The sequence below is a fragment of the Coptis chinensis genome, chromosome 1 (genome assembly GCF_015680905.1).
Source record: "Coptis chinensis isolate HL-2020 chromosome 1, ASM1568090v1, whole genome shotgun sequence".
NCBI classification, from domain to species: domain Eukaryota; kingdom Viridiplantae; phylum Streptophyta; class Magnoliopsida; order Ranunculales; family Ranunculaceae; genus Coptis; species Coptis chinensis.
This window is the reverse complement of record NC_141456.1, coordinates 27,464,769-27,488,690: the sequence shown is the minus strand read 5'-3', so window position 1 is coordinate 27,488,690 and position 23,922 is coordinate 27,464,769. Positions and strand designations below refer to the sequence as shown.

The 23,922-nt window shown below is 34.2% G+C and overlaps 2 protein-coding genes and 2 long non-coding RNA genes across 12 annotated transcripts; 1 reads left to right on the top strand and 3 right to left on the bottom strand.

The window, feature by feature from the left end:
- Positions 1-123: 123 nt before the first annotated feature.
- On the bottom strand, positions 124-630 carry LOC147523249 (uncharacterized). Its single transcript, XM_086570083.1, has one exon. The coding sequence runs from the start codon at positions 628-630 to the stop codon at positions 124-126; it is 507 nt and encodes a 168-aa protein (XP_086426209.1).
- A 1,325-nt stretch (positions 631-1,955) lies between these two features.
- Positions 1,956-4,176, bottom strand: LOC147523248 (uncharacterized). Of its 5 annotated transcripts, none has more exons than XR_015215965.1 (6): positions 4,034-4,132; positions 3,841-3,888; positions 3,635-3,750; positions 3,298-3,505; positions 2,544-3,205; positions 1,956-2,201 (listed from the first exon to the last, which is right to left on the bottom strand). It is a non-coding gene; the product is annotated as an uncharacterized LOC147523248 (long non-coding RNA). The 5 variants fall into 5 exon arrangements; XR_015215966.1 differs by having other exon boundaries at positions 3,984-4,088; XR_015215969.1 differs by lacking the exon at positions 3,841-3,888 and having other exon boundaries at positions 4,034-4,136.
- Positions 4,177-6,190: 2,014 nt separating this feature from the next.
- LOC147523247 (rac-like GTP-binding protein 3) lies at positions 6,191-13,911 on the top strand. The gene is made up of 8 exons (XM_086597935.1): positions 6,191-6,817; positions 6,972-7,059; positions 7,203-7,312; positions 7,408-7,471; positions 10,540-10,604; positions 10,689-10,754; positions 11,252-11,352; positions 13,538-13,911. Exons 1-8 carry the CDS (start codon positions 6,713-6,715, stop codon positions 13,575-13,577), a joined length of 639 nt encoding a protein of 212 aa, XP_086454061.1. The 5' UTR covers positions 6,191-6,712; the 3' UTR covers positions 13,578-13,911.
- An 817-nt stretch (positions 13,912-14,728) lies between these two features.
- LOC147523246 (uncharacterized) lies at positions 14,729-23,398 on the bottom strand. 5 transcript variants are annotated; one of them, XR_015215960.1, is made up of 10 exons: positions 22,185-22,345; positions 21,538-21,622; positions 21,317-21,424; positions 20,169-20,289; positions 19,987-20,028; positions 19,766-19,860; positions 18,429-18,499; positions 18,248-18,343; positions 17,456-17,536; positions 14,729-14,984 (listed from the first exon to the last, which is right to left on the bottom strand). It is a non-coding gene; the product is annotated as an uncharacterized LOC147523246 (long non-coding RNA). The 5 variants fall into 5 exon arrangements; XR_015215962.1 differs by having other exon boundaries at positions 20,173-20,289; positions 22,185-22,323; XR_015215958.1 differs by lacking the exon at positions 14,729-14,984 and adding an exon at positions 16,994-17,361 and having other exon boundaries at positions 22,185-22,619.
- Between the last annotated feature and the right edge of the window lie 524 nt (positions 23,399-23,922).

Genomic DNA, 23,922 nt, shown 5'->3' with positions numbered 1-23,922 from the left:
CCCATTGACATTTAGGATGGTGTTGCCCTTGACTTCCGAATCTTTATAATCTTCGAGTACAGACTCATGGCACTTCAAAGCTGCTATTTGATCATTTCAAACTTTGCATACCATACCATCACATCAGAACTTGATAGCCTGATCGAAAGTAAAAATGACAGCCCCCATTGAGTGGATCCAATCTCTTCCCAGTATGACATTGTAGGAGGAGTTACAATCCAAGAGAAGAAAATCAATTATAACTTCCTTGTTCATTAATGTCACCAGAAGATAGCATCTACCAATTGATTTTCCTGCTGTCCCATCAAAGCCAATGATAGGATTTGGATTGGGAACTATCATTTTCTCGGGGAAATTGAGTCCTTTGTAACAAGGCTTGTAGATCACACTTGCCGAACTACCTGTATCGATCATGATTTTCTGCACACGATGAATTCCAACAAAAGCTTGTATTCCAATAGCATCATAACGAGGATGGTGCACTCCTATCAGATCATTGTCAGTCCAACAGATATGTCCTTCCTCATAAGTACCCATACCGTGGAGAAAATCATATCCATTATAAACATAGTGGTGGCTGAGATCAGTGATCTTGGAGTGATTGAAATTCTTGTGCTGGGTGTTAGACATTGAATCAACTCTGGCATGACCAACTTTGATTACATTGTGTGCAGTCACGACTAAAGCTTGTTTTGCTTTACCCAGCACGTAATCCTGGAGAGATCAAACCTTGGATTCTACTTGAAAAGTCTACCGCTGTTTTATATCTAGTTTAGCCTTGCAACATGCTGAATGTGCTTGCTATCATGTTTTAAACAGATCTTCAGTACTTTCCTACACACTGAATATGGAGGTCCAGGAACGCTATTAGTAGTTCCTTTCATTGATATGGCTGACACCATTAATGAAAGAGGACTACCTGGGTCCACAAGCTGCAAGAACAGCAGTAGTTTGGGCATAGAAGCATGTCGACAAAGACTGGAATGAGTGGACTGGTGGCGAAGATAACAAGTAGCAAAGCTTCTTTAAGTGTCCAATTCTCTATGAGCATCTTGGTTCAAGTAAAGAATGAGTTAATCAAGCATGGATGACCAAATTAAATTGTGCCCTTCACCCTTCTACCATAATAGTTTCTTCTGGCACCATGCTGCAGGGATAAGGGATGGTGGAAGTGTATCAGGTTCTGACTGAACTAGTGTAGCAAATGAAGTGAAATTGTTGTTGTGAAATATGTAGTTCTTGCAAGTTGCACTGTTTAGAGAAAATTGAAAGCAGATAAGAGTATTTGGAACTCAATTATTTCCATTTTTTCTCTGTCTATTTTCCACCTTTGTACTCTTTTGGTTCTCCCCAAATCCTCTTTCAAATTATATTAGTCTGCAATGCATCAGGCCATCAGCCCGTGTGCTATCTTGAGCAGATAGATGAGAGTGGACATTGTTTTCCTTCTCCCTTATAAAACTTGTACGGTTTGAGGATCTTGATAACCGAAAAACCATATCATCCTTTGGTTCGTATTTGATACTAAACTTGTGAAAAGAGGTGGGGTGGGGGGAATGTAAATATACTGTTTGTCAGAACTCCATAAGGGTTTGGGTGAATAAGTCAAATAGATTTTGTATCACACTGCCTCCCGTATGTTAAGTGCTTATTTTCCTCCAAGATAGTAGGTGCATCGATCAGGCATATGCATTCCTCAAATTATTATTCACTGAATTGCTTGGGGATATTTTTCACTGAATTCCATGTGAGGTCCCAAAATTATATGAAATCCCATAGCACTGTCTCGATACGTCAATGGATGGTCCAAAAAGGTACTTCGCAAGGCTGCCTATCAATCCTTTTGCAACATCAATATGTTCAATGGCGTACGAACCAGACATTGTAAAATTATGTACATATATCTGGACTTGCACAAGGTACCAAGAAAAGCAATGACAAAGATATCAGACTCATTGCAGAAAACGCTTTCTTACAAAGCAATTTAGTTTGTAAATATCTGCCTCAAAAGTGTAAAGAAACATGGTCTTTCTCCGACATTCTTTCCTGTAGTTACCATATACAATGTAAAAGAACAAAAGAACTATGTTTTTCTCTTTCAGTCATACTAATGAGCATCTAAAACAAGCTCATTAATCCTTCCATCGGCTCTTCTCTACAATTTCTTCCCTGTCAATGAAACGCTCTAGCATCTCCATTTCCTGCAGAACGATGCAATCATCATCTTTGCCAAACCACTTGTATCCAGACAGAACTCTAACAGACAAAACTCTGACAGAACCATTTCCTGCAAGTGGTTCTATTCAAGCAATCAAATGTAACTAAGACCAAAAAATGATATCCAAATTTTGGCTGTCAGAATTTTGGCTTGAGTTTATAGAATTATGCCAAGAGCTTTAAGACCTTCTGACAGCTTAAACAAAGTGTGAGTTCTTCTGAAAGGAAAAGTTTGTTGAAACAAAGTGTGCTCCTAAACTATTTTCTCAATAATAGATTTCCAAGCAAGCAACTCAACAAATACTAAGAATGATCAAAAGTCTTACTACTTCTTGCTAAAATGTTTCTTTAATGCTACTTCCACTTCCTCCTTAACTTGGAAGACCACGCAGTGAACGAATGAGCTAGCATAAATAGTGTTCCTTGTGTTCATTCTCCAGACCCAAAGCTAAAATGTAGAAACTGATACGTGCTGGTACTTACCACAATGTTGTATGAAGCCTTAATTTCCTGCAAGATTAAGAATACTATCCAAAAAAACTAACAGAAAAAACTCTGCCAAAAAATCAACTGTAACTAAGACCAAAAAACTCTGACATAACTCAGTCAAGTGTACATTTCTTGTCTGCGCTAAATTAGCTAGACAGATCACTTATGTAGATAGGAAATTACTATAAAAAAAAAACGTAGATAGCTAATTTTCTCGTTCCTTGCGTTATCAAGTGTACACCCTTACAGAACTCAAAACTTTGACAGAACTCTTAGCTTGCATTAGTATTCTTAATAACATACCACGAAAATGCAATCAATAATCAATCCTTGACACACACCAGCTACATTCATCGTAAGTGCCGAAGTCTTCCCAACAAGTAAAAACACCGCAAGATTCAATACATGGTGATTGAGCTGCAGTTTGGATATTCGCATCAGGCGATTGAGCTGACAAAAGGAATGGAGTAATCTCTGTCGCCATATTCTCCTCTCCAAACTACACACCACAACAAACCAATACAATCAAACACCAAACCAAAATAAACATTGCACCATAACAAACATGAGAAAACAAAAGGCAATAGCAACCTAGAAGAACAAAACAATGCGAACAAAGATATTGCTCCAGAAACACAATCACATTCTCAGCTCACTGTGGCTTCTTCTCAACCAGACTAACCAAAGTATGAAGCAAAAGCTCACATATTAAACCAGTAAGAACCCCAGTACCGACTTCAAAAACCGTTGTTACGCCAAACCCATTTCGATTCACAATAGCTTCAAGGTAGAAATCCATCTACAACCACAGTAGCAATTCCATTACGACGACTATATGAATTATATTTCAACACCACAATACATATTACCAATTCTTGCACTAAGTGATTCACATCTAAATAGCAAAGATAAAATTAATAGGAAATACCAGTTTTGTTGTGTGAACTTTTGTTATTAAAGGATCTTGGTGGATTCATTTTTGGATATCTCCAAACTGCTATACCATTTGAGCTAAAGATCCACTATCATCGATTTGGAAGTTTGCTGAACAAATTATTTCAAAAACAATGTATCCCAACTTAACAAATGAGTAAAAACTGAATAAAAATCACTTAAAGACATTTTATCGAATACCTTATGAAACAAGTTTGAAGGCGGAATTCTTTTCCTCAAACTCTGAAACTATATTCGTTTGTTAAGTAGAATAATTTATTCTCTCGAGTTCAAAAAAGATGAAACATATGAATTCAATGAATTAATCAGAGCAAGTGATATACCATTCGCTTTTCTAGACTGACAGAAAATAAACGAAGTTCTGAGATCGTACCCGCAAATATTACAATGATGGAAGCTCTTTTAAACAATGTAACCAATTTTCCCCCAGAATCCAGCAATGACCGAAACTGCTATTAGAACCAGATTAAATCCATATTTTATTCAACTAAACCTATTTCCTTATTTACTTAATTTAGAAACACCTCCCTCGTTACTTTTATTAATATAATTTGAACAAGGTCTTTTTTGTATTAATAATTTAAAAATACCTATCTAATGTCACTTAAATTAAATAATTATCCTCATTTCCCACATTGAAATTAAAACAAGTCCTATTTTATTGTTGATAATTTAAAATAACTTCCTAATATCACTTAAATAACATAATTATCTCTCATTTTGTTTTAAAAAAATAAATAAATGAGTCTCTACTATATAATTACAATTATAATCCAAAGAAACCATACTAACTATCGATCTAGAGGGGCGGGTGAGACTTAAGAAAACCGATGTCTAGCACAGTTTGCATACTTGTAACCATACTAACTATCGATCTAGAGGGGCGGGTGAGACTTAAGAAAACCGATGTCTAGCATGGTTTGCATACTTGTAGGAAAGAGAAAGAGCGAGTGAGAGAAAACCCAAACCCTTCGTGTATTTCGAAATTTCAGTGTTTAGATCGTTTGATTTTTTTCTGATCCAACGGTTTGATTTCGCCTGTACTATGGCTGTTTCATTTTTGGCTGTCTACCTAGCCAGGCCGATATATATATACATGTGCACAGTGCACTCACATTTATTGCCACCAAGTATGGTATGGGTTTAAAACGGTGTATTTGAAAAAAAAACTTAGTTCGTGTTTTAAACGGAGCGTCGGAAAAAAAAAACGTAAAAAAATGTAGGGCATAAATAACGGGTTCAGGTAAAATGAGTTTAAAACGTATAATACGTAAAAAAAAATGGTAAAAACCAATGATAAAGAATATAATAGATAAGAAATTTGGTTTTTTATAAGAGTGGAAAAAAGAATAGGCACATAAAATAAAAATAATAATAATAAAAATAAAATAAAATTCAAATACATAAAAGTATCAAATTATCATTACTCATTCAAATACTAAAAGTTTTAGATTCAGTACCAAAACATGACTCTAAATAAGATACTACTAATTACCAACCATAATAGCGTAATCAAGTACTACAAATAAATTAATAACTTTAAAATTTCCAATTATTAATAGTCCAAAGCAAAATAAAACTGTCTCAATAAGTCAATCTAATGCCTACTTTTCAAAAAGGTAAACTCCAAAACTCCTTTTTCTTCTTGCGTTTTCTTTTAGATTAAAAAAAAATAAAAATTAATAAAGTTTTAAACGGGAAATTTTCAAAATTTCGGGTTTTAAACATTTTTAAGTTTTTAAAATGTTTTTTTTAAAACCCGTGTTTTAAACCGAATAAGACGCCTTGCCAATATCTCGGATTTTAAAAAAAATGCCCACACCATTTATAAACAATTCACAGAAAGCCACATCAAGCCAATATTTTTAAAAAGTCCCTACTAAAAAAAAAATAAACTATGTTGATTACCAAACTAGCCTTATTATTGGTATGTTTAGCAAATTATCGGGTTTTGGTCTTTTTTTAGGAAAACAAAACCAAATACACGTTTCATATTTGAATTTACGCCGGGTAATTGAGTAATTAACTACCAAAAACAAAAACAAAATCTCATCCTAATCCAAACTCTTCAAAATATCAAAATATCCTAATATCAATTTCTCCGAAAAAAGAAGATTGAAAAACGCCGAATTTGGTGACAATGCCCACACCATGCCATATAAAGATCGTAACGCTGGCAAAAGAGGTGGTTCAGTTTCTTGAGGCCCAAGATTAGTGAAAACTGGAAAATGAAGCCAGGTCCAATTTCTTGATTAATTCGCCAGGCCCAAACTTAGTGAAAGTCATTTTTACAGCCTTGAACAAAAAATGTTCCAAGTTTTCAGTTCAATTTCCTGATTGTAACAATTCACTGCAATGTTTGCTTCATTTTCACTTATTCCTTGGACCACTTTTAAAGTGTTCAATTATTTCAGTAGCTACACCAACTCATGGTTTAAAGCTAACTTTTCTATCTTGACGCCTACAGTGTAAAGTTAAAAAACACAATGCTTTTTGACATTTAACGTATCAAGCATCACATTTTATTGTCATACCCATTATTTACGAGTATACATATTACATACGCATTAATCTGAAAGCTTAATACCATAGTTCACATAATTAATGTAATCATGCCAAAAGATTTTTTAAAACAACAGTATTCTCTTAACAAGATCTTCTCAATCAAGTTATACATCCGCAAAAGTTTGTCTTTAAGAATAAATCATTTCTCCGTACATTTAGATAATAATGGACGGCTAATGGCGTATTGTTTAAACAACATATAGGAGTCTTAAATATGTCCATGGAGAGTTGACTCATTGGTGAGGCAGTAAGAAAGAATGTGAATAACCACCACCATCTTCAATACTCCCATTTGCACTCAGTCATAACCCCACACTCACAGTATTATTTATAAAAAAGAAAAAAAAAAAAAGAAAAGAGAGTAGCTAAACTGCTACAGAGAGTAAGTGAAGTGTGAGTGTGTGTGAGAATCATGTGACTCCAACCTCTATTTTTTTTAATATATACAAACCCAAAAAGGCAATACTATCTTCATTTTTTGTTCTCAATGTCTTCCAGTGCTTCTAGGTTCATCAAATGTGTTACTGTTGGTGATGGGGCTGTTGGAAAAACTTGTATGCTTATTTGTTACACTAGTAACAAATTCCCCACTGTAAGTATACTTCTTGGTTTCTGTGAGTTTTTTAAGCAATGGAGGGGTTTGCTACTTTTGTTTTTGTGTTTATGTTTGATTTATTTATTTATATATGGGACCTTAAAACTCACATTTGGCTTTTATCCTAATTAAAGGTTGTGCATTTTGTTAGGATTATGTGCCGACTGTTTTCGACAATTTCAGTGCAAATGTAGTTGTTGAAGGCACCACTGTGAATTTAGGCCTCTGGGATACTGCTGGTAATCTTTTGTTGCATTTTCTGCATTCTGTTAAGTTTACAAATGAATTGGATATTTCTCAAAAACAGTTTTTCGGGTTTGGGTGTTTTTGAGTTTACGTCAGTACTCATTTTGAATGAAGATATTGTTACTTTGCTTGATAGGCCAGGAAGATTACAATAGGCTAAGACCCTTGAGCTACAGAGGAGCAGATGTGTTCGTCTTAGCGTTCTCTTTAGTCAGCCGGGCAAGCTACGAAAATGTATTTAAGAAGGTACAAATTCATGGGAATTATGTGTTTTTTGCTCTTGTGGTTCTTTGAGTGTTTGTCTAAATTTAGCTGTTTCTGATATATAATTACTTGCTCAGTGGATACCTGAGCTTCAGCATTATGCCCCTGGAGTTCCAGTTGTTCTTGCTGGCACCAAATTGGGTAAGTTTTGCCTTAAATCGAAACATTCTTTGTAACTTCTACTTTATATTAATAATTTAATACAATTATCTTAAGCAAAAAAAAATTGGGTAAGTTTTGAATAGACAATTGATTGTATTATTTACTTCCTTCCAATTATGCAGTATTCCGTTTTTGTTTGTTTATTGATCTCTCACAGTATGTATTTGGTTTATAATCAATACCTGTTATCATCTTTTGCTAGTTTGGGGTTCTTCTTTGTTTGATATCATTTCATCTGTTTTGATATCATTCCATGGTTCCTTGATAGATTGTATCAAATGACAGTTACTGTCACCTAGTCAACATTACTGTCTTCTACTAACAAGTTTGCATCAAAGTTAACCCCTTTTGACATATCTATATAAGTTATAACCATTAGTTGGTATTTTGACATAATATATACTTCTTTTTGGAGGCTAAAGTGGCACAGATATACTACTGGACAAAATGTGCATCTCTAATGAATAACTAATGCAATACAGGACTTAGGCTCTGATATTTTAAACGAAAGAAGAGAGTAGGGGAGTTTTTTCACACTCCATTAGTATAAAGGATGGATATCCTATTTAGAGAGATCTAATGGTTGAGTTCTACATATGTGTAAATAGTGTTGAGGAAGTCATTTTACAAGCACACTTTTTAACTGTTGGTTTTTCTTTTTGAGAGTGATTGTATACTTCCATTTCTTGTATGTAGACTATAATAGTTCCGAGCTCTCTTTCGTCCCGGTCTTCTTATAAACACTCTGTCCATCTTATAGAAAAAGCTTTGTAGTTCCATACGTATCGTTTCCTTTTCGGGGAATTGGGCTAGAGTGCAATGGTGGACTTTTTAATTTTATAGAAACTTTCTGGCAATGTCTTAGTGTTTTGTAAGAAGCAAGTCGTTTGCTTTTTGATAAAATCAACATACAACCGTTTTGACGTCAAGTAGATATCGAAGTAATCATGTTCCTTTAGTACAAGCATTAAAGAGAGCTAGAGGGTTTATCAGGGACCTTTGCTTCTTAGTTTCTTGGTTTTGTTATTTTTCATTGCCTTTCTTTGATTTCTTTGTTGTTACACCTCATCCTACATTCTTTTGATTGGTTTCATATTAATAAATTATATTAACTGATAAAAAAGAGTTGTGCTAATGCTTCGATTGAGAGACTGTTAGTTATCTTATTCTGTCCCCACTGTCCTCCTCTTAATTTTCAGTATACCATTCATTGCAAGTTTGCAACGTAGAGGACCATGTATGGCCTACAAGCAGCTTTGAGTGCAGTGTGCAGTGCTAATTTTTTGATGTTTGTAACCATTGCTTCATAAACTATTTGTTGTCATAGTGGAAATGCTGTCGGAAAAATTTCTAACAATATCTGATATACATAATCACATATATTTCATGCATCCAATGTAATCGGTTAGCATAACTGAAGTAAATGACACTAAATTGGAGGTTGAAGTAATATGCATGCTTTTTTCAAAGGTGTTGTTTGATGGCTGTCTGCCCCTTGTTAGGCCCGCAGTTGTGCCTCTTTCCATCAGATTCGAGTTTTAGAGTAAATGTATTTATGTGACATAGTAACAACCTAGGTTACATGGACACGCCATATTTTGAAAAAAATCCGTGTCGGATATGTGTCCGTGTCGGACACATATTGCATGTAATTTATCTCGAATTTTGGTATTTTGCCGTGTCCAACAATTCTTATCCGTGTCCGATACGGAGTGTCAATGTAACCTAGGTAACAACCATTTACGTCAAAGTCCAAGCTGACGGAGAGAGGCACAATAGTGGTTAATAAAGGAACCGTGGGTATAAATAACAAGCTGTAGACACATGCCAATCAACACCGCAGGAAAACCACACATCACAACATCCACCTTAGTGCTTCCCGACTTAAGACTTTTCATTAGAAGTATAAGTGAGCATGGGTTATGTTAATGACAGGGGATGACCTTGGAAATGTCTGGGAAAGGGAAGACACTGAAAGGACAAAGAACCAAGAAGAGTTTTAAAATTGTAGTTCCTGTCTGTTTGCTTCTTGTGCCCCTCTATATGTAAAGGGAGCAAGGATCTTCGTGGACAGTCTCTTGACATACTCAGTGACGCATATGAAGGGTACAGTCCTGTGCCGGTATACAGGCTAGAACTTTTGACCTGTCAAGATCTACCACTTGGTAGTTGGTACCATGTTAAGAATTACTTAGACATCAAAAGCACGAGCTGATGGATAGTGGGCCGACAAAGTGTTGTTTTTTGTACTTTAAGTGCAGTAATTTCTCCAACTATTTGATGTTGATCTTTTTACCTAGCTTAGCTGCTATAGTGGTATGAATACTCTTAAAGTCTTAATAGAGTAAGATCACAAAATTTTAACTGTAAACTTAAAACAAAAAAGAACCTAGGTGGATACCCACCTTGCCACCTTGCCGATTGTGCACAGGTTTGCACTTAGAGTCTAGAAGCAGGGGTGATAGAGGCTTGAGACATAATAATAATAGTATATTATTGTTCTTGTTCTTGTTGTTCCTGTTTTTGTTCTAGTCGCTCTACCTTTTAACACTTGAGGTTTCAAAGCTTGTTTAGACCTTCTCTTTATGTTTTCTCGCCCTATACAAAGTAAACACTTTTTTTTTTTTTTTTTTTTTTTTTTTTTTTAATTGAAAAACCATCTCACTAGATGTTGGTACACATTTTGTTAAAAAAAAAAAAGTTTCACCAAATTTCTAAAATCCTTCTTCTCTCCTCATGTGTACATGGATAGAAGGTTCTTCTTCTTCTTCTTCTTCAAGTAGTCGTCAATAATGATGGTGGTGTTCACCTGCTGGAATTTCGACTTCACAAGATAGTGTGTGTGTGTGTTTCCTATCATGATCTTCTCTGAGGTCTTGCATACAGTCCAAAACCAAAAATCTTTCAGTGGACGATGTACGCGTTTCAATGTCACTTAGCTCCACAATTGTGAACCATTTTATTCATACCTTGAAGTTTGTAAGAAAGTTTCTCTCATTGTATGATTTTCTAGTTTCTGCATTGACTTCAAGGTTTCTAATGCACAGATCTTCGTGAAGATAAGCACTATATGGCTGATCATCCTGGGTTGGTGCCTGTGACTACTGCACAAGTACGACTCTTGTTCCATTTACAACTGTAGTGTTTATTTTCATTTTGGCAATATGAATGATTCTGATTTTTTTATTACATGAAGGGAGAGGAGCTACGAAAGCAGATTGGGGCCTCTTATTATATCGAATGCAGTTCAAAAACTCAGCAGGTAATGAAAAACTACCACGTGTTTATCCAACTGAAGAGCTTTCTTGTTTTAGGAAACTAGATATATAGAAAAGCTTAGAATTCAGGAAGAAACTGAGTTCTTGGTATGTCAATATGCACCCGGAAGGGGATCATGTGTATGACATGGGATGTATCTTGCATCCTGATAAGCACGCTTGCCCCCTACTATATGGGTATAAATATATAATCCTTTTATATCTATATCTTTTTTGGAAGTTTGTGGTACCCATTTGTGATAATTTGCATGCCTTGTATGCTTTAGTCAATTCTATTTTATTGGTCTGTAACAGTAGTTGGGAATTATTGAATGTTATCTACACATAAGGCTGTTAATGTATTAATGATCTATGGATATTTGCCAAATTGGTCTTTTACCTTCTGTCACATACAATTCTGATCTTTATTCTTATACAATTTTTGACGAGGTTGCCACTTGTCATTGTTCTTATGTTTCCTTCATTGTTCTTCACTGAGCAGAATGTGAAGGCAGTTTTTGATGCTGCAATCAGAGTAGTAATCAAGCCACCACAAAAGCAGAAGGAAAAGAAGAAAAAGCCACAGCGGGGATGTTCACTGATGTCAGTATATTCACTTGAATCATTTCTTATACTATGTCGGCTTGTACTTTGAAGTGAATGTTTTCCTATTGTACAAGGTTTTTAAAATATCTGCGAAATTCCTGCAATTTGCAAAACCTTTGTAGGATAAAGCTTCAGAACAACTAACATACTGATGTAGGACAAAGAGTATCACTTTTATTATTTTCTGTGATTTTATTATTTTTTGTAATTCAGATTTTGCTATAAATAATTCGAGGCATTCTCATACTTATGGAAATATTTAGATTTAGAAGTCTAGTTTGAGGTCTAATAGGTTTAGCGGAAACTGTAATACAAGGGAATGAAGATATAGAGACGCTAAAGCTAGGAAATTAGTGTATTACCTTTAAAGAAGATGCCCTGACTGCCGTAAGGAGATTTTTTGCGACCTGCGTAAAGTTGATTCATTGCCTCGCCTTACAAATTTGTATAGAAAATCTTCTTCTTATGGCTGTGTTGCATGGGCCGTTTTTATACGATTATACATATTGCAGTCTGGCTCTACAATTGAAAGTCATATTTGGCAAAGCCTAAAAAATATACTCACTATGTTTCACAGATAATTGACTTATCTATGTATTATTCATGGAATAATACACATCAATTGATCTATGCCGACCCCTCCCCCCCCCCTTGGGAGTCCAACATGTGTGATGTGTCGGACAGAAGTGCACCACCCTTTTTAAATTGTTTGAGGACAGAATAATATGCACTATTGGGGTATAATGTTTGGCAAAAGAACTAAGGTCATAGGTTTAGTGGAGGAAGAAGAGGATTTGAAGAGGTATTAGTGGTAGGAATAGGGAAGATAAAATTAGGAATACTGGGAAGTGGGAATAGAATTAAGAAGAGTAGGGAGGATGGAACTACGAAATACATTTGCAGTTTTCTAGCATTCTTCTTTGGAAGTCGGAGATGCCTTTCCTAGTGATCCTCTGTTTCCCTTATAAGTTTCCATACATTATTATTTCTGAGGTTTTGAGTAGAATGGTGACAAGGTGATGCCATCATTGCCCCATGTTAGTATTCTTCAATTTTCAGATAACACCTCTTCCATTTTGACACTTCCTTTAGTCAGGTGATCTCCATTAGGGATGTACTGCCTTTGTTTAAGTCAGTTCAGTTGCAAGCTATGATGTACAGGTACTGATACGGCGACACCGGTATGGGGTAGGATACGACTTTTTTGAAATATTAGGATACGGGTACGGCCTATGGGTACGGCTAATTAATATGAATATTTTAAAATATGTGTATTCTGAAAATTATGTTAGTAGTTCTTTGAGTAAAGTTAGTCAAGAACATATGAAAAACTATTATAACACATGTCAAAGTCAATACAGCTTGAAGCCTCAAGAACAATTTACATTTCAATGGAGTAGAACTATCGGATCAGGTCTATTTCAGAGATTCCAGTACCCTAGAAGTATCCAGTACCCGTATTGGTATCGTACCCGACTGATACGGGTGCAATGACATTTTAAGAGTATCCGTGCATCATAGGTTGCAAGCTTAGTTTCCAAATCTTCGTTATGGGGGTAGGCAGGTTGCAGTTGGCTAGGGTGATGAGCTGTTTATCAGCCATCTTGGCTCTTACTTGGTGTCCTGGTACTTCTTTTTACTAGTATTTCGAAGACTGATTTGGAATGATTGACAGCTTGGAAAAGGAAATTCCTTACAAAAGGAGGTAGATTGATTTTTGGATGCTTTTGGAGGATTGTTAATGTTACTGTTGTTGGAGACACTCAGCCAATGTCTTTGGGATGTCTTAGGACTTTATATTTTCCATGAAGCGAGATGTAGATCCTTTATCCTTTTATGGTATTACCCCCTCCAAAAAAAAAAAAAAATAAAAAATAAAAAATAAAAAATAAATAAAAAGGTTCTAAGTACATGTGTTCAATTTTACCATATGTCATCTCTTCATTTGCCAATGTGTATTTAATTTATTGGAATCATATAAAGATTCTATAGCTTTAGTTTTATCATATCTTTTCATTCAAGGAATTGATCAAATTTGTTTTGTAATTTCTATATTGTATATTTGTATGTAATACACACATAATTGAAATCTGAAATTTTAGGGAGTAGGAGAGGATGGTTATGTAAAATTGTATATTCATGGATGTTATACTAAAAGAAGTCTTGTGGTGCTGAACTGCAGGCATGCCTTCTGCGGTAGGGACCTTGTGTGCTTCAAGTGAACTGAATTCTCAGGATAATCATTTCACATACATATGTCACATTTCGCCGCCGTACCTACACATTATTTCTTTGTCATTATGTGTTCTTTTTGAGAGGTTATTTTTAATGTGTCTTCTGATCAGATACTGGTGTACATTGTCCAGTGCACCCTGTTTTGTATAGAAGATGTAGTTTGTTCTGACACCTACGTCCCACAGATCGCAAATATTTTCTATAGAAACGATCGTGATAACTTTTGATAACTCTTATAGTTCTGTTTGATCTGTAATGTAAAGAAAATGAGCTTCAATGATTTTTATTATGATTTTTGAAATTGCAGTTTTTGCTTCACAATATTTGACTTTCCAAATATTAGAGTGCTTGAGCGTCCATAAATTTACAGTTAGTATTGCTTTCGTGTTTCTGTGTAAGATCCTAACCTTATTTGACCATGGAATGAGTTTCTTGCGTTACGAAATATTAGGGGATTCGTTTTCAGTTGATTTTCTTGTTTATCAGATATTCATATATAATGATATAGACTGTAAATTGGGTCATGCCATTGCCCACTGAAGGCCGTGCAGTAAATTTTTTTGGGACAGGACTAATTGCTCACATGATGTCATCGCCGATTTAGGCATGATTAGATTTTTGGACCCGTTCACCGAACAGGGACTTTTTTTATAAATTTTATTATTATGTATCAAAAATATTATTTTCAAAATATATTGAAACTCATATAGTAAAACTCAAGGAAAGTGGGTTCACGCAATGGAATGGTCTAGTCAGAAGGATATTTTTGGCTAGTTGGATCATTTATAGAACCCTAGCTCTTAGAAGTTTCTCTTTGCCTGTTTATATGCTTCACCTTACAAATTCTATAGGGCTGTACTTTATTTCATTGTTTTTTTTAAGTTCAGTTGCAGTCTGTAGCCCTATCTTCTTGCCCTAACAATTCACTGAACAGGTGCCGTTATTATTTAATTAAAGTAAATAAATTTTGAAAAAAAAACTTGAACAAGTTCTATTTTTTTAATTAAAATTCAAATTAGGGAAAAATAGAGAGTAGTTAGTATGTTGATAGTGTCGGTGTAGGTGTGTACTTGTGTAAGTCAAAAGAGTGACCTTGCCTCATGAATTCTATCGTCAATGACAATTAGCACAATACTTATTATAGAACATTCTCAATCCTATATTTATGAGTCCCTCATATATATTGGTGCTTTATACAAAATTAGAAATCATACCAGTCCAAGTACATAATACTTGTATTTAAGTAAAATCTAATGAAAGATTGTTAAAAAAAATAATTAATTTCATCTTGACTGATTCTAAGGTTTTAAATAAGTCCATGCCTACAGATCAATGTAATTCTTCAGGAGAACTCGTTAACACATCAAGTCATCAACGACATCCATCCTTTTGACCTGTATTCCAAAAATAATCTATATATATAAACATGACGAAAAAAAATGATGAAAATAATTGGGTACCCAAAATAATTATATTTGCAAACAAAAAACATATAGCAAATCAGCAAAACAATCATTCAACGCTATTATATAGGATACCAAATTTTTTTGCTAAGAACATTAAGGTAGCATGTACTGCATACCAAATAAAAAAAAAAAAAAAACTAAGGTAGCACAATTTGGGGGAGAGACTCTTCGGAGCTCATTTGGTTATATGTCTTCAATTGTATATGAAATTGGTCCCTTCAAGAGTCTTATTGACTCATATTCCCAATCAATTAAAGTGTAAGCAATACTATTCACCTCAATGATGTTATTTCCAAATGCCATCTTCTATCCTTCATCATTTCACTTCATAGCTTATCCATTCTACAACTTACCACGTCCTTCAAATATATTATTAAGTCCATCATATGATCCAGTATTATCATATCCAAGAGATATAAGACATTTAACAAAATATTCAAACTCTCTCTCTCTATATATATTCATTGTTTCTACTTGCAAACAGTAGAGACCCTCTTATCCTTGCAGTTTGCACCATCCATATTTCCTAAAGAAAACTTTAAAACAAAATAATGGCAAAATGAATTGAACTCTCATATGGAAATGTAAGCAAAAGAGAGTGCCTCATTAGCACTTTCTTTCACAATTCCATTAGAACCTTTTATGCATAGACTAACCAAAAGTCCTTTTTGTTTGGGCAGAAATGGTCATGTCTATTATCCTAGTTTGTGATTGTAGTTATATTGAGTAGTGATTGTAGCTATTTAGCAATATAAAAATAGGTATGCACCTCCATTTGGTACAAACATTATTGTTAGAAACTAATACATGAAAATAATAAGTTGCAAAATAAAATTCATCTTAGCAGCCTAATAGAAATATTAATTGCACATTAGTGTATATAAAGATAGCATGTTAAATAGGGATGAGACATGGTTTTTTTTTTTAAATGTATGAAAACATAACTATCCTTAACATCTTTGTTTTAGTCAACAATTGTGTATTTTTAAATTCAAGTTCAAGCGGCCACTCCAAGTGTAAGGTGTCCACCTTAGATAATAACTTATACCAAAAGCAATATCTTGCTTCAATAATGTGCCGTGTCTAGTGTTTAATCAAACTTACAAATGTAAAACTATCACAAGAAAATTTGATCAAGTTGGTTGAACAACTGGTTGTATTGTGGAGGAGTTGGCTTGTACTAATTTATGTAGTTTTTGGCTTATTGAAATAAACAAAAAAGGAATCAATTATGGATAGGACCTTGGTGGATTTGAACCACCATCTCTTGAGATATTTACTGAATTTACACACTCAAGTGCTCTTCTATTGAGCTAAAGATCCACTTTAAATAAGCAAGATAACAAACTTAAAACAGACACCACCCCACTCTTAATTCATGACAACAACAAACCAAAACAATATAAAAGGAGCAGTTTTCTCTTATCATGCAACCATTTCCTATTTAAACTAAGTAACCAACACCTTATAAGAAATGGGTATGGTAACCGTTTCTTATTTCCTATGAGTTATGCATTTCAATCATTTCCTAAACCCTTAATAAGAGACATGACAAACATAACTCGTAACCTCAAATGTGAGCACCATTGACTTAAGGCCTCCAGAGCCCTCATATCACTACACCGAACACTTAAAACAAAGAAGTGCTAAATATATCAAGATTAATAGTGCCCAAAAAATTTGAAGTAGCAGTACTTTGACTAAAGTGGTTCGTCGACTAAAATTAATACCCTTTTACACCTAACTGGATAAGGATTTGCAGTGGTGATCCCCAAATCAATTCATCTAAGAAACACAGACTTAGTGACTGCTAATTAGTGAACAACTCACACTTAAAAAAGAAGTGAGATAACCTAATACCAAACAGATAGACTCATTATTACGAAGCAATATACAGGAGATCGACGTCGCTATCTTTATAGCCGAATCAACAACACTTTAAGTCGAACCAAGAACACTTAGAAAGCCATGAAAGCGAAAATCAAGAGATTACAAAGTTACTACTGAACCCTAGCTTACATATATATATAACACTAAAAGTACTTTCAAACCAATTACTTGGGATGCAGTTTTGGTTCTCTTCTCCCCACCATTATTGAAAAACAAATGCCCATCTTTAACAAAAGTCACATCCTCTTGTAATACTTTCCAGTAAGAGACAGTAATGAATGATAAATATCTCACATCTCTTGCAGGCAGTTTTAGCAAAAGCTTGTAGATTTTTTTTTTCTTTTAAAAAAGGCCCCCTGTACTCATACTTGGTAAAACCGACTCTTTCTATTTTACTCTTTGTACTCATATTTGCCTAAAACGCAAAGAATAAAAAAATTGTGAAAGCTTGATATAAATAATAACATGAACAACCTCACAAAACACAAAATGAAGCCAATACCATATACCTGCATAAATTTGTATTGCCATTTCACCTTCTTCATCTCTCACCAAATCAGACTTGAATTTAGCAAAGCCAGCAAGAAAACCTGGTCAATTGCCCGCAATAAAACCAAACATTGTATTGTTAATTTGAAAATGAACAATCAAATTTAAAAATTTGTCTTAACGTATGATTAATTACTATGAAAATGACAACAGATACTTTGGATTTCCTCGACCAATAGATATATGGTGTATTGATGTTAGAACTTCGAATGGTAAAAAAATGATGTTAGGGGGATTTCAGCTTTGACTTCTACGCTATGGATACTTGGTATGCAAAATTAAGGAACTTTGTAGGCCAAAATAAAGTAAAAATGAGATGTTATGCAGGAATTAATGTTATCTAGCATTGGAAAGGATGCATGCTAGAGAGATAGATGAGTGAACATCACCCTTACACAGTGAACTTATATATATTTTTACCGTCTAAGGGAGCCATTTAACAAAACTTTAAGATGTCAAAAAACAAAAAGAAGTAATAATATGATAGTAGTATTATTACAATAATCCCCGTGTTTAGGTAGCACCAATGGCTATGGAGGGATTGGAGGCATGCCCAAAATCTCCTTGGAAGGTAGATCATATATATTAGGAGTCCAATAAACAATTTTACTAATTCCAAATCTAAGCAATTAGCAAACTAATCGATGTTCATTGCCAAACCCACTGTAAACGTTATATGTGCCTAATAGAATGTAAATATGGCAACATGCAGAGTTCTTTTGAGATGTGGATAAAAATAGAAGGAACCTTACTTGAGAGTCATTAGACCCCAAAAAATAGGGTAGAAGATCTTAAGAATTGCTTCAAACCACGGGGAGTGCCCACTGGTATATCGTATAGCACTCAAGCTAATAAACAACACCCCCCCTTCTTCAAATGCACCCTAAAAGCACATGCAGTTAGTGGCAAAAAATAATTACCTTATCATTACACAATTGTCACCTTTGAGCCTTTGTGTAGTAACCTAACATCTAGGAAAATCAATATATCTTCAACCTCCAAACCTAGAATTCAACAAAAGAATTATATTAAATACATTTTTAGTAAGTCAATACTTCAAATAAATAAGGGTTTCAACCATTGTCATACACTGTGGCATAGTAGTTTTGAAAAATATATAGCAAATATAAAGTAAGACGGAGGTTTTCAAGTTGTCTAATGCCTTCACCAAATAAACAAATATAAATAATAAGTAGTTCATAACTGAATTAAATATGTACAAACAATGGCAATACCGGCCTATAACATCTATGTGGATTGTGAATTTAATATAAAGAACTCAGTCTGAGACCTTAGGCAACCTTAAGTTATGCCTAGCTGGTCTTCTCATTCCATGCAATCCCATTAAACTCATTTTACCCTATTTTGACTTTATTTCTTCAATATACTTGATAACATCTTAAAACAAATGCAATCATAATTTAAAATTGTTAAATCTCTAAGTTTATACTAAATATGGTCAGACATAGTAAGAACGTAGAAACATAAATATTACTGAACGTATAGGTCAAGCTGGCCCGGGTTTAAATTAAAGATCATTTGAAGCCAAAACAAATTTAGATTGAGTTTGCATATTGGGTTTGGTAGAAATTTTGAACTTCATTTACATCTGGAAAACCAAATTCCATTGCTATTATACAATACATTGAAATACACATAGAAAGGGAATATCTCACTGCACAAAAGGTTGCAGGAAATTACATCAATCGTTAGGCTCAAAATTATACAAACCTAACCTGTGCGTGCTCTAAATGTAACAGTAGTAATTACTGTGGAACCAAACTAAGGGGGTGTTTGTTTTCTGCTTTTTGCAAGTGCTTACTACTTATTCTTTGGGTGTTTGTTTTTCAGTTATTTATAAGTGGTAGACCTTTTTTTTTTTGTATATTTTTGCTACTTATAAGTACCAAAAGTGTAAGTAGGCTGGACTTGTTAAAATTAGTTGTTAGAAAAAGTCATATTTTCTTCCAAATTAAATTGTAATAGTCTGAGCAAGACATCATACTCCATTCATTTCCATCTTCCATAAATTAACTTCATTATTTATAACCTAAATATATAGCATCGAAGAGTCTCATCTATATCACGTGCTAATAAATGTGTTCATCTTTGCAGATTTCAATGTAGAGGTGAACCAATAAAGGCAATGAAACACCAAGCAATGACAATAAAATTATATAATTATATAAACACACATAACAATGGATTCTAGTGGATTAATTTGATCTTCATAATTTTAAATTTCATTCTAGTGGATTAGTGGTACATACCTCAGGATATACATCATTATTTGGTCATAATTCAATGCAGATTCGGTGTTAATATAATAGCCCATTGAATTTCCCTTCTGCAATTGTCATCGCACCTGCAAGCAAGTATTAAGGCTTAATATCCAAGTGTTGGCTTAAAATCCAAAAATCTAGATACCCAATATAATATGGCTGGGCAAAGTCACTCCACTAACACCAACATAAAAATCCCAGTAAATTACCTAAAACTGGAGTAGAGGTCTTGGCTGGTACACCATCTTTCGCTGCAAGAGTGAATGGAAGAAATAAATGAAAACTTTTCATCCAAAAAATAGGATGAAACCATGAGAAGAAATCTTAGAACAAATTGTAAGCATCAGTGACAAATAATATACGTAGTGACTTAGAAACACAATCCACATACTTGCCCTTTGATTTTTAATTGTTATTTTCAAAAGTACAATATGAAGTCTTGTGAGCACTTGACCACCACGTCCATACAGTCTTTCACAACACTCTTTGCAAGAGTGACTTGCACTTTGAATCTGGAACATCATATCATTAGTGATTAGCCAGATTAATTTAACTTGATAAAGCTAATTATAAGTTAGACAAAACAAATCTAGAATGCTATTGGCTAACTACAGTACTTTGAGCAACTTTAATTAAGAAAATGAGTATATGCTAATATATTTTCTAACCTATACAATCTCTGTTAGGGATTGCATTATCTCCGTTATTTTCTAGTTTTAAGTTGTCTTGCCCTTTGTCCCTTCAAGGTAGCACTTCAATAACACAATTGAAAGTCAATTGTATAGAAAATATAATCCGTGAGCGGAGCGAACATTTTGGGAGAAGGGGGGGTTATGCGGACAAAAACCAACTTGGTTGGTTTCTGTCTGTCTGTCCTCATCTCTTCCCTTCTGTTTTTTCTCTTCGTCTCTCTCACTCTCCCTTTTCCTCTCCCTCTCCAGACACTCTAAATCTCCACTCCTCCTTCTCCATCTCCACTCCTCCATCTTCCTCTCCTACTCCGCTCACCCCCACTGCTTAGCAGTATACTAGTATATACCTACTATTCAAGTACGTTATTTGATTTCTTCTAAGCACGCACTACTTATCAAATCCATTGTTGTGTCGAGGGGTACATGCCTAAGGCTCACAACACTTCTGCTTGCACATTGCTGAAGATTAATATTTTGATCCCTAATATCCAAATACAACGTGACCAAACAAAAAAACATTATCACAATAAAATCTAGGAAAACATGAATCTACAAACCTACAAATGTTAATTATATTGATTGCAATGAGCCAATCAAACCGTTCAAGCATGTCCAATATTTCGTAATTATATTGTACAATGTGTTCATGAAACAACAACACCTAAATACCAACAAATATGTACTTAGCTCAAAATGAGGCTTTAGTTATGGTTGAGAAGTGAAGAAATAGAAGGGGTCTGGTAGTGTCATTGATTCTAGTGTTCTAGTTCATTCGTTTAAAATGGTCTGCAAACATTTGATTAGTTCCATTTCATCTTCTCCACTTTTGTCGTTCAAAATAACATACTTTATGTGTCTGGCATGATGACAGTTCCCTTTGTTTCATCTACCATTCCATATCTCACAACTTTAGTTGCATTTTCCTATTTTTTCCCATGACTGCATCATAAAGCACCTACAACATAATATTTAATCCCTATTAGCTTATTTGAGTTATACGATACAATAATATTATCCATATAATAAAATTTGAATTGATAAATCTAAAGAATTTGAATACAATCTGACCTGAAAATTTCCTAGAAAAAAGAGTGACAGGTAATAATAGTCCATTGGTTACGGTAATTACACTAAGTATCACCTCCAGATGTGACTAAAAAGGCAAAACAACAGAAGAATTATTAGTTTCCGAATACAAAGAGCAGATTGAAATAAGTAAGTATTTTAAATCAGGCCTGCTTAGGAACTTTAGGCTTACAAATTTACAGTGTACCTTTCTAATAGCCACCTGATCATACTAAAGACAATTGAACTGCCTTGATTACGATTAAAAAAAAAGAATAGAAAGTACATCTTTGATTTTTCATTGTTAAAAATATTTTAGCATACCTTATATAAGAAGAAAACAATAACCTCCCTAGAGGTAAAAAGAGGTAAAATTTTCAATATGAATATAAGAGTCGTACGACTATACGCCATATAAGAATCCACCATCAAAAAAATTCAGCACACTAATGGGAATTAACGCAACAATGCTACTATTAAGAATAGATTGATCAAAGCAACACTTACACACGATCGTACAATTTCTGTTTTACAACATTCGCTTCAATTTTATTCAATGTAATAAATGCATACTTTTCGTAAGTTATGAAAAAAATAAAATAAAAATCAACTCTAATTATAAGATAATAAAAAACAGAGTTTTGTTTTACCTCTTAAATTGGCTAAGATAACTTGTAAACATTATCGTCAAAGCTGATGCCCCCGATCCAATTAGGAAACTGCAATAAAAAATAAATATAGTTGGGTGTGTGTATATATTTGATAGAACCATCATTGAATGATTTTGACAAAATTGAATCATCCGTGATGAATGTCGGGTTCGATGTCTTTGTCATGACGTCTATTGCTCCCATCAGTTCTCCAACAACCTCGTAAACAATATGGAAGTTAAGAATTTTTCAGAAATTCGGGAATTCAAGAGATACAAAAACAGTCAAAAGAGAAAGAAGAAGAATAGTTAATTTTCTAATAATATTATCTGCATGAGTTTGTAGAATACCTTTAATGGTCAAAAGTAGTAGAAATGAGGCAGACAACTATTGAAAACTCAATGCCTGTTTATTAGAGAGATCTACAAAAAATAGAAATGGTTGCACCTGTTTATGTCTTCATGAGTCTTGGATTGGGTATATAGGAAGAGACGAGGAGTTGCCTCTTGAGTGCAAAGATACGTTTTGTTAGATTCATGGTAGGTTTCGTTAGAAATAAAATGTTATAAATTTATGACAGTTCATGCCCAAGTATCCATGCAATGTGAGACTATTATTCCTAACACCATATACACACTTTTGTTCCCTTTTCATATGATTGTTGGATATTTTTGTACATTCCACTCCATGTTAACACATTCACTACTGTATTTGACCAAAAAACAATAACCATTCGCAAAATAGATACAAAAAGTAAAAATAATAATAATAACATAAGCGAAAGTTGCATAATGTATAGAATGTATACCTGAAAGTATCTTCCGTCAAGCTTCTTAATACCAATAACCCAACTACACTAACCATACCTAAACATGTTTTCCGATTCGAGGAACCAAGTCCATTAGTTGTTCCCATAAGAGTTTCCACCCATGTTAAAATTCTGTAGTAATAATGTGTGTTGTGCTTTGGAAAATTTGTTCCAGTCAGTCAAAATTGCAGCACCATCCATGACTGTACGCTACAAAGATGGAATTGTTAACCTACATGTGTTCCACAGGTGACAGTAAAGAATAAAAGTGGTGTTTCAAAGAAACCTACTGAATGCAAACTTTTCCCAGGGCTTAGCCTGGTATATTGGAGCACAGGTTTGAGAATTCTCAAACTCATACAACTTTATTGACAATGTTGTTTTCTACTTTGAGCAATTTTTGTTATAATTATGACTCTGAAACAAATAATTTCAAATAAATGATACAAGTATACAACATAAGGCATTACCCCTCACTATCCTTATTGAAATGGTGTAGTAGTACACTGTGACTGCCTTCTTTTCGTCATTGCTAGCACTGACAAAATCCTTCACCAACGCATCCAAACTTATAACTATACCAGCCTAAGTCGACCACAATATCAAGGAAAAGAAAAGAAAAAATCAGTGGTGAATGCTGATCAGTGTTTCGTTATCAATCAGAAGTGAAAATTTTCAAATGAGTAATTTTACTAACTTTAAAAGTAAGTTGTCCGTTCCCATCACGGATAGTGCCACTCTTTTCATTTATGAAAATCAATAAATCCTCCAAATTTCTCCGTCCATCATACTCTTCACCATCTTTGTTGCCCTTGGGGAAGAATATCAATGTAAGAAAACCACGTACTAACACCATATCTGCAACGAAGAAGTGCATCAGACACCTATAACTGCAATCACAAAGTAAAGTGTATCTGGAAGAAACATGTT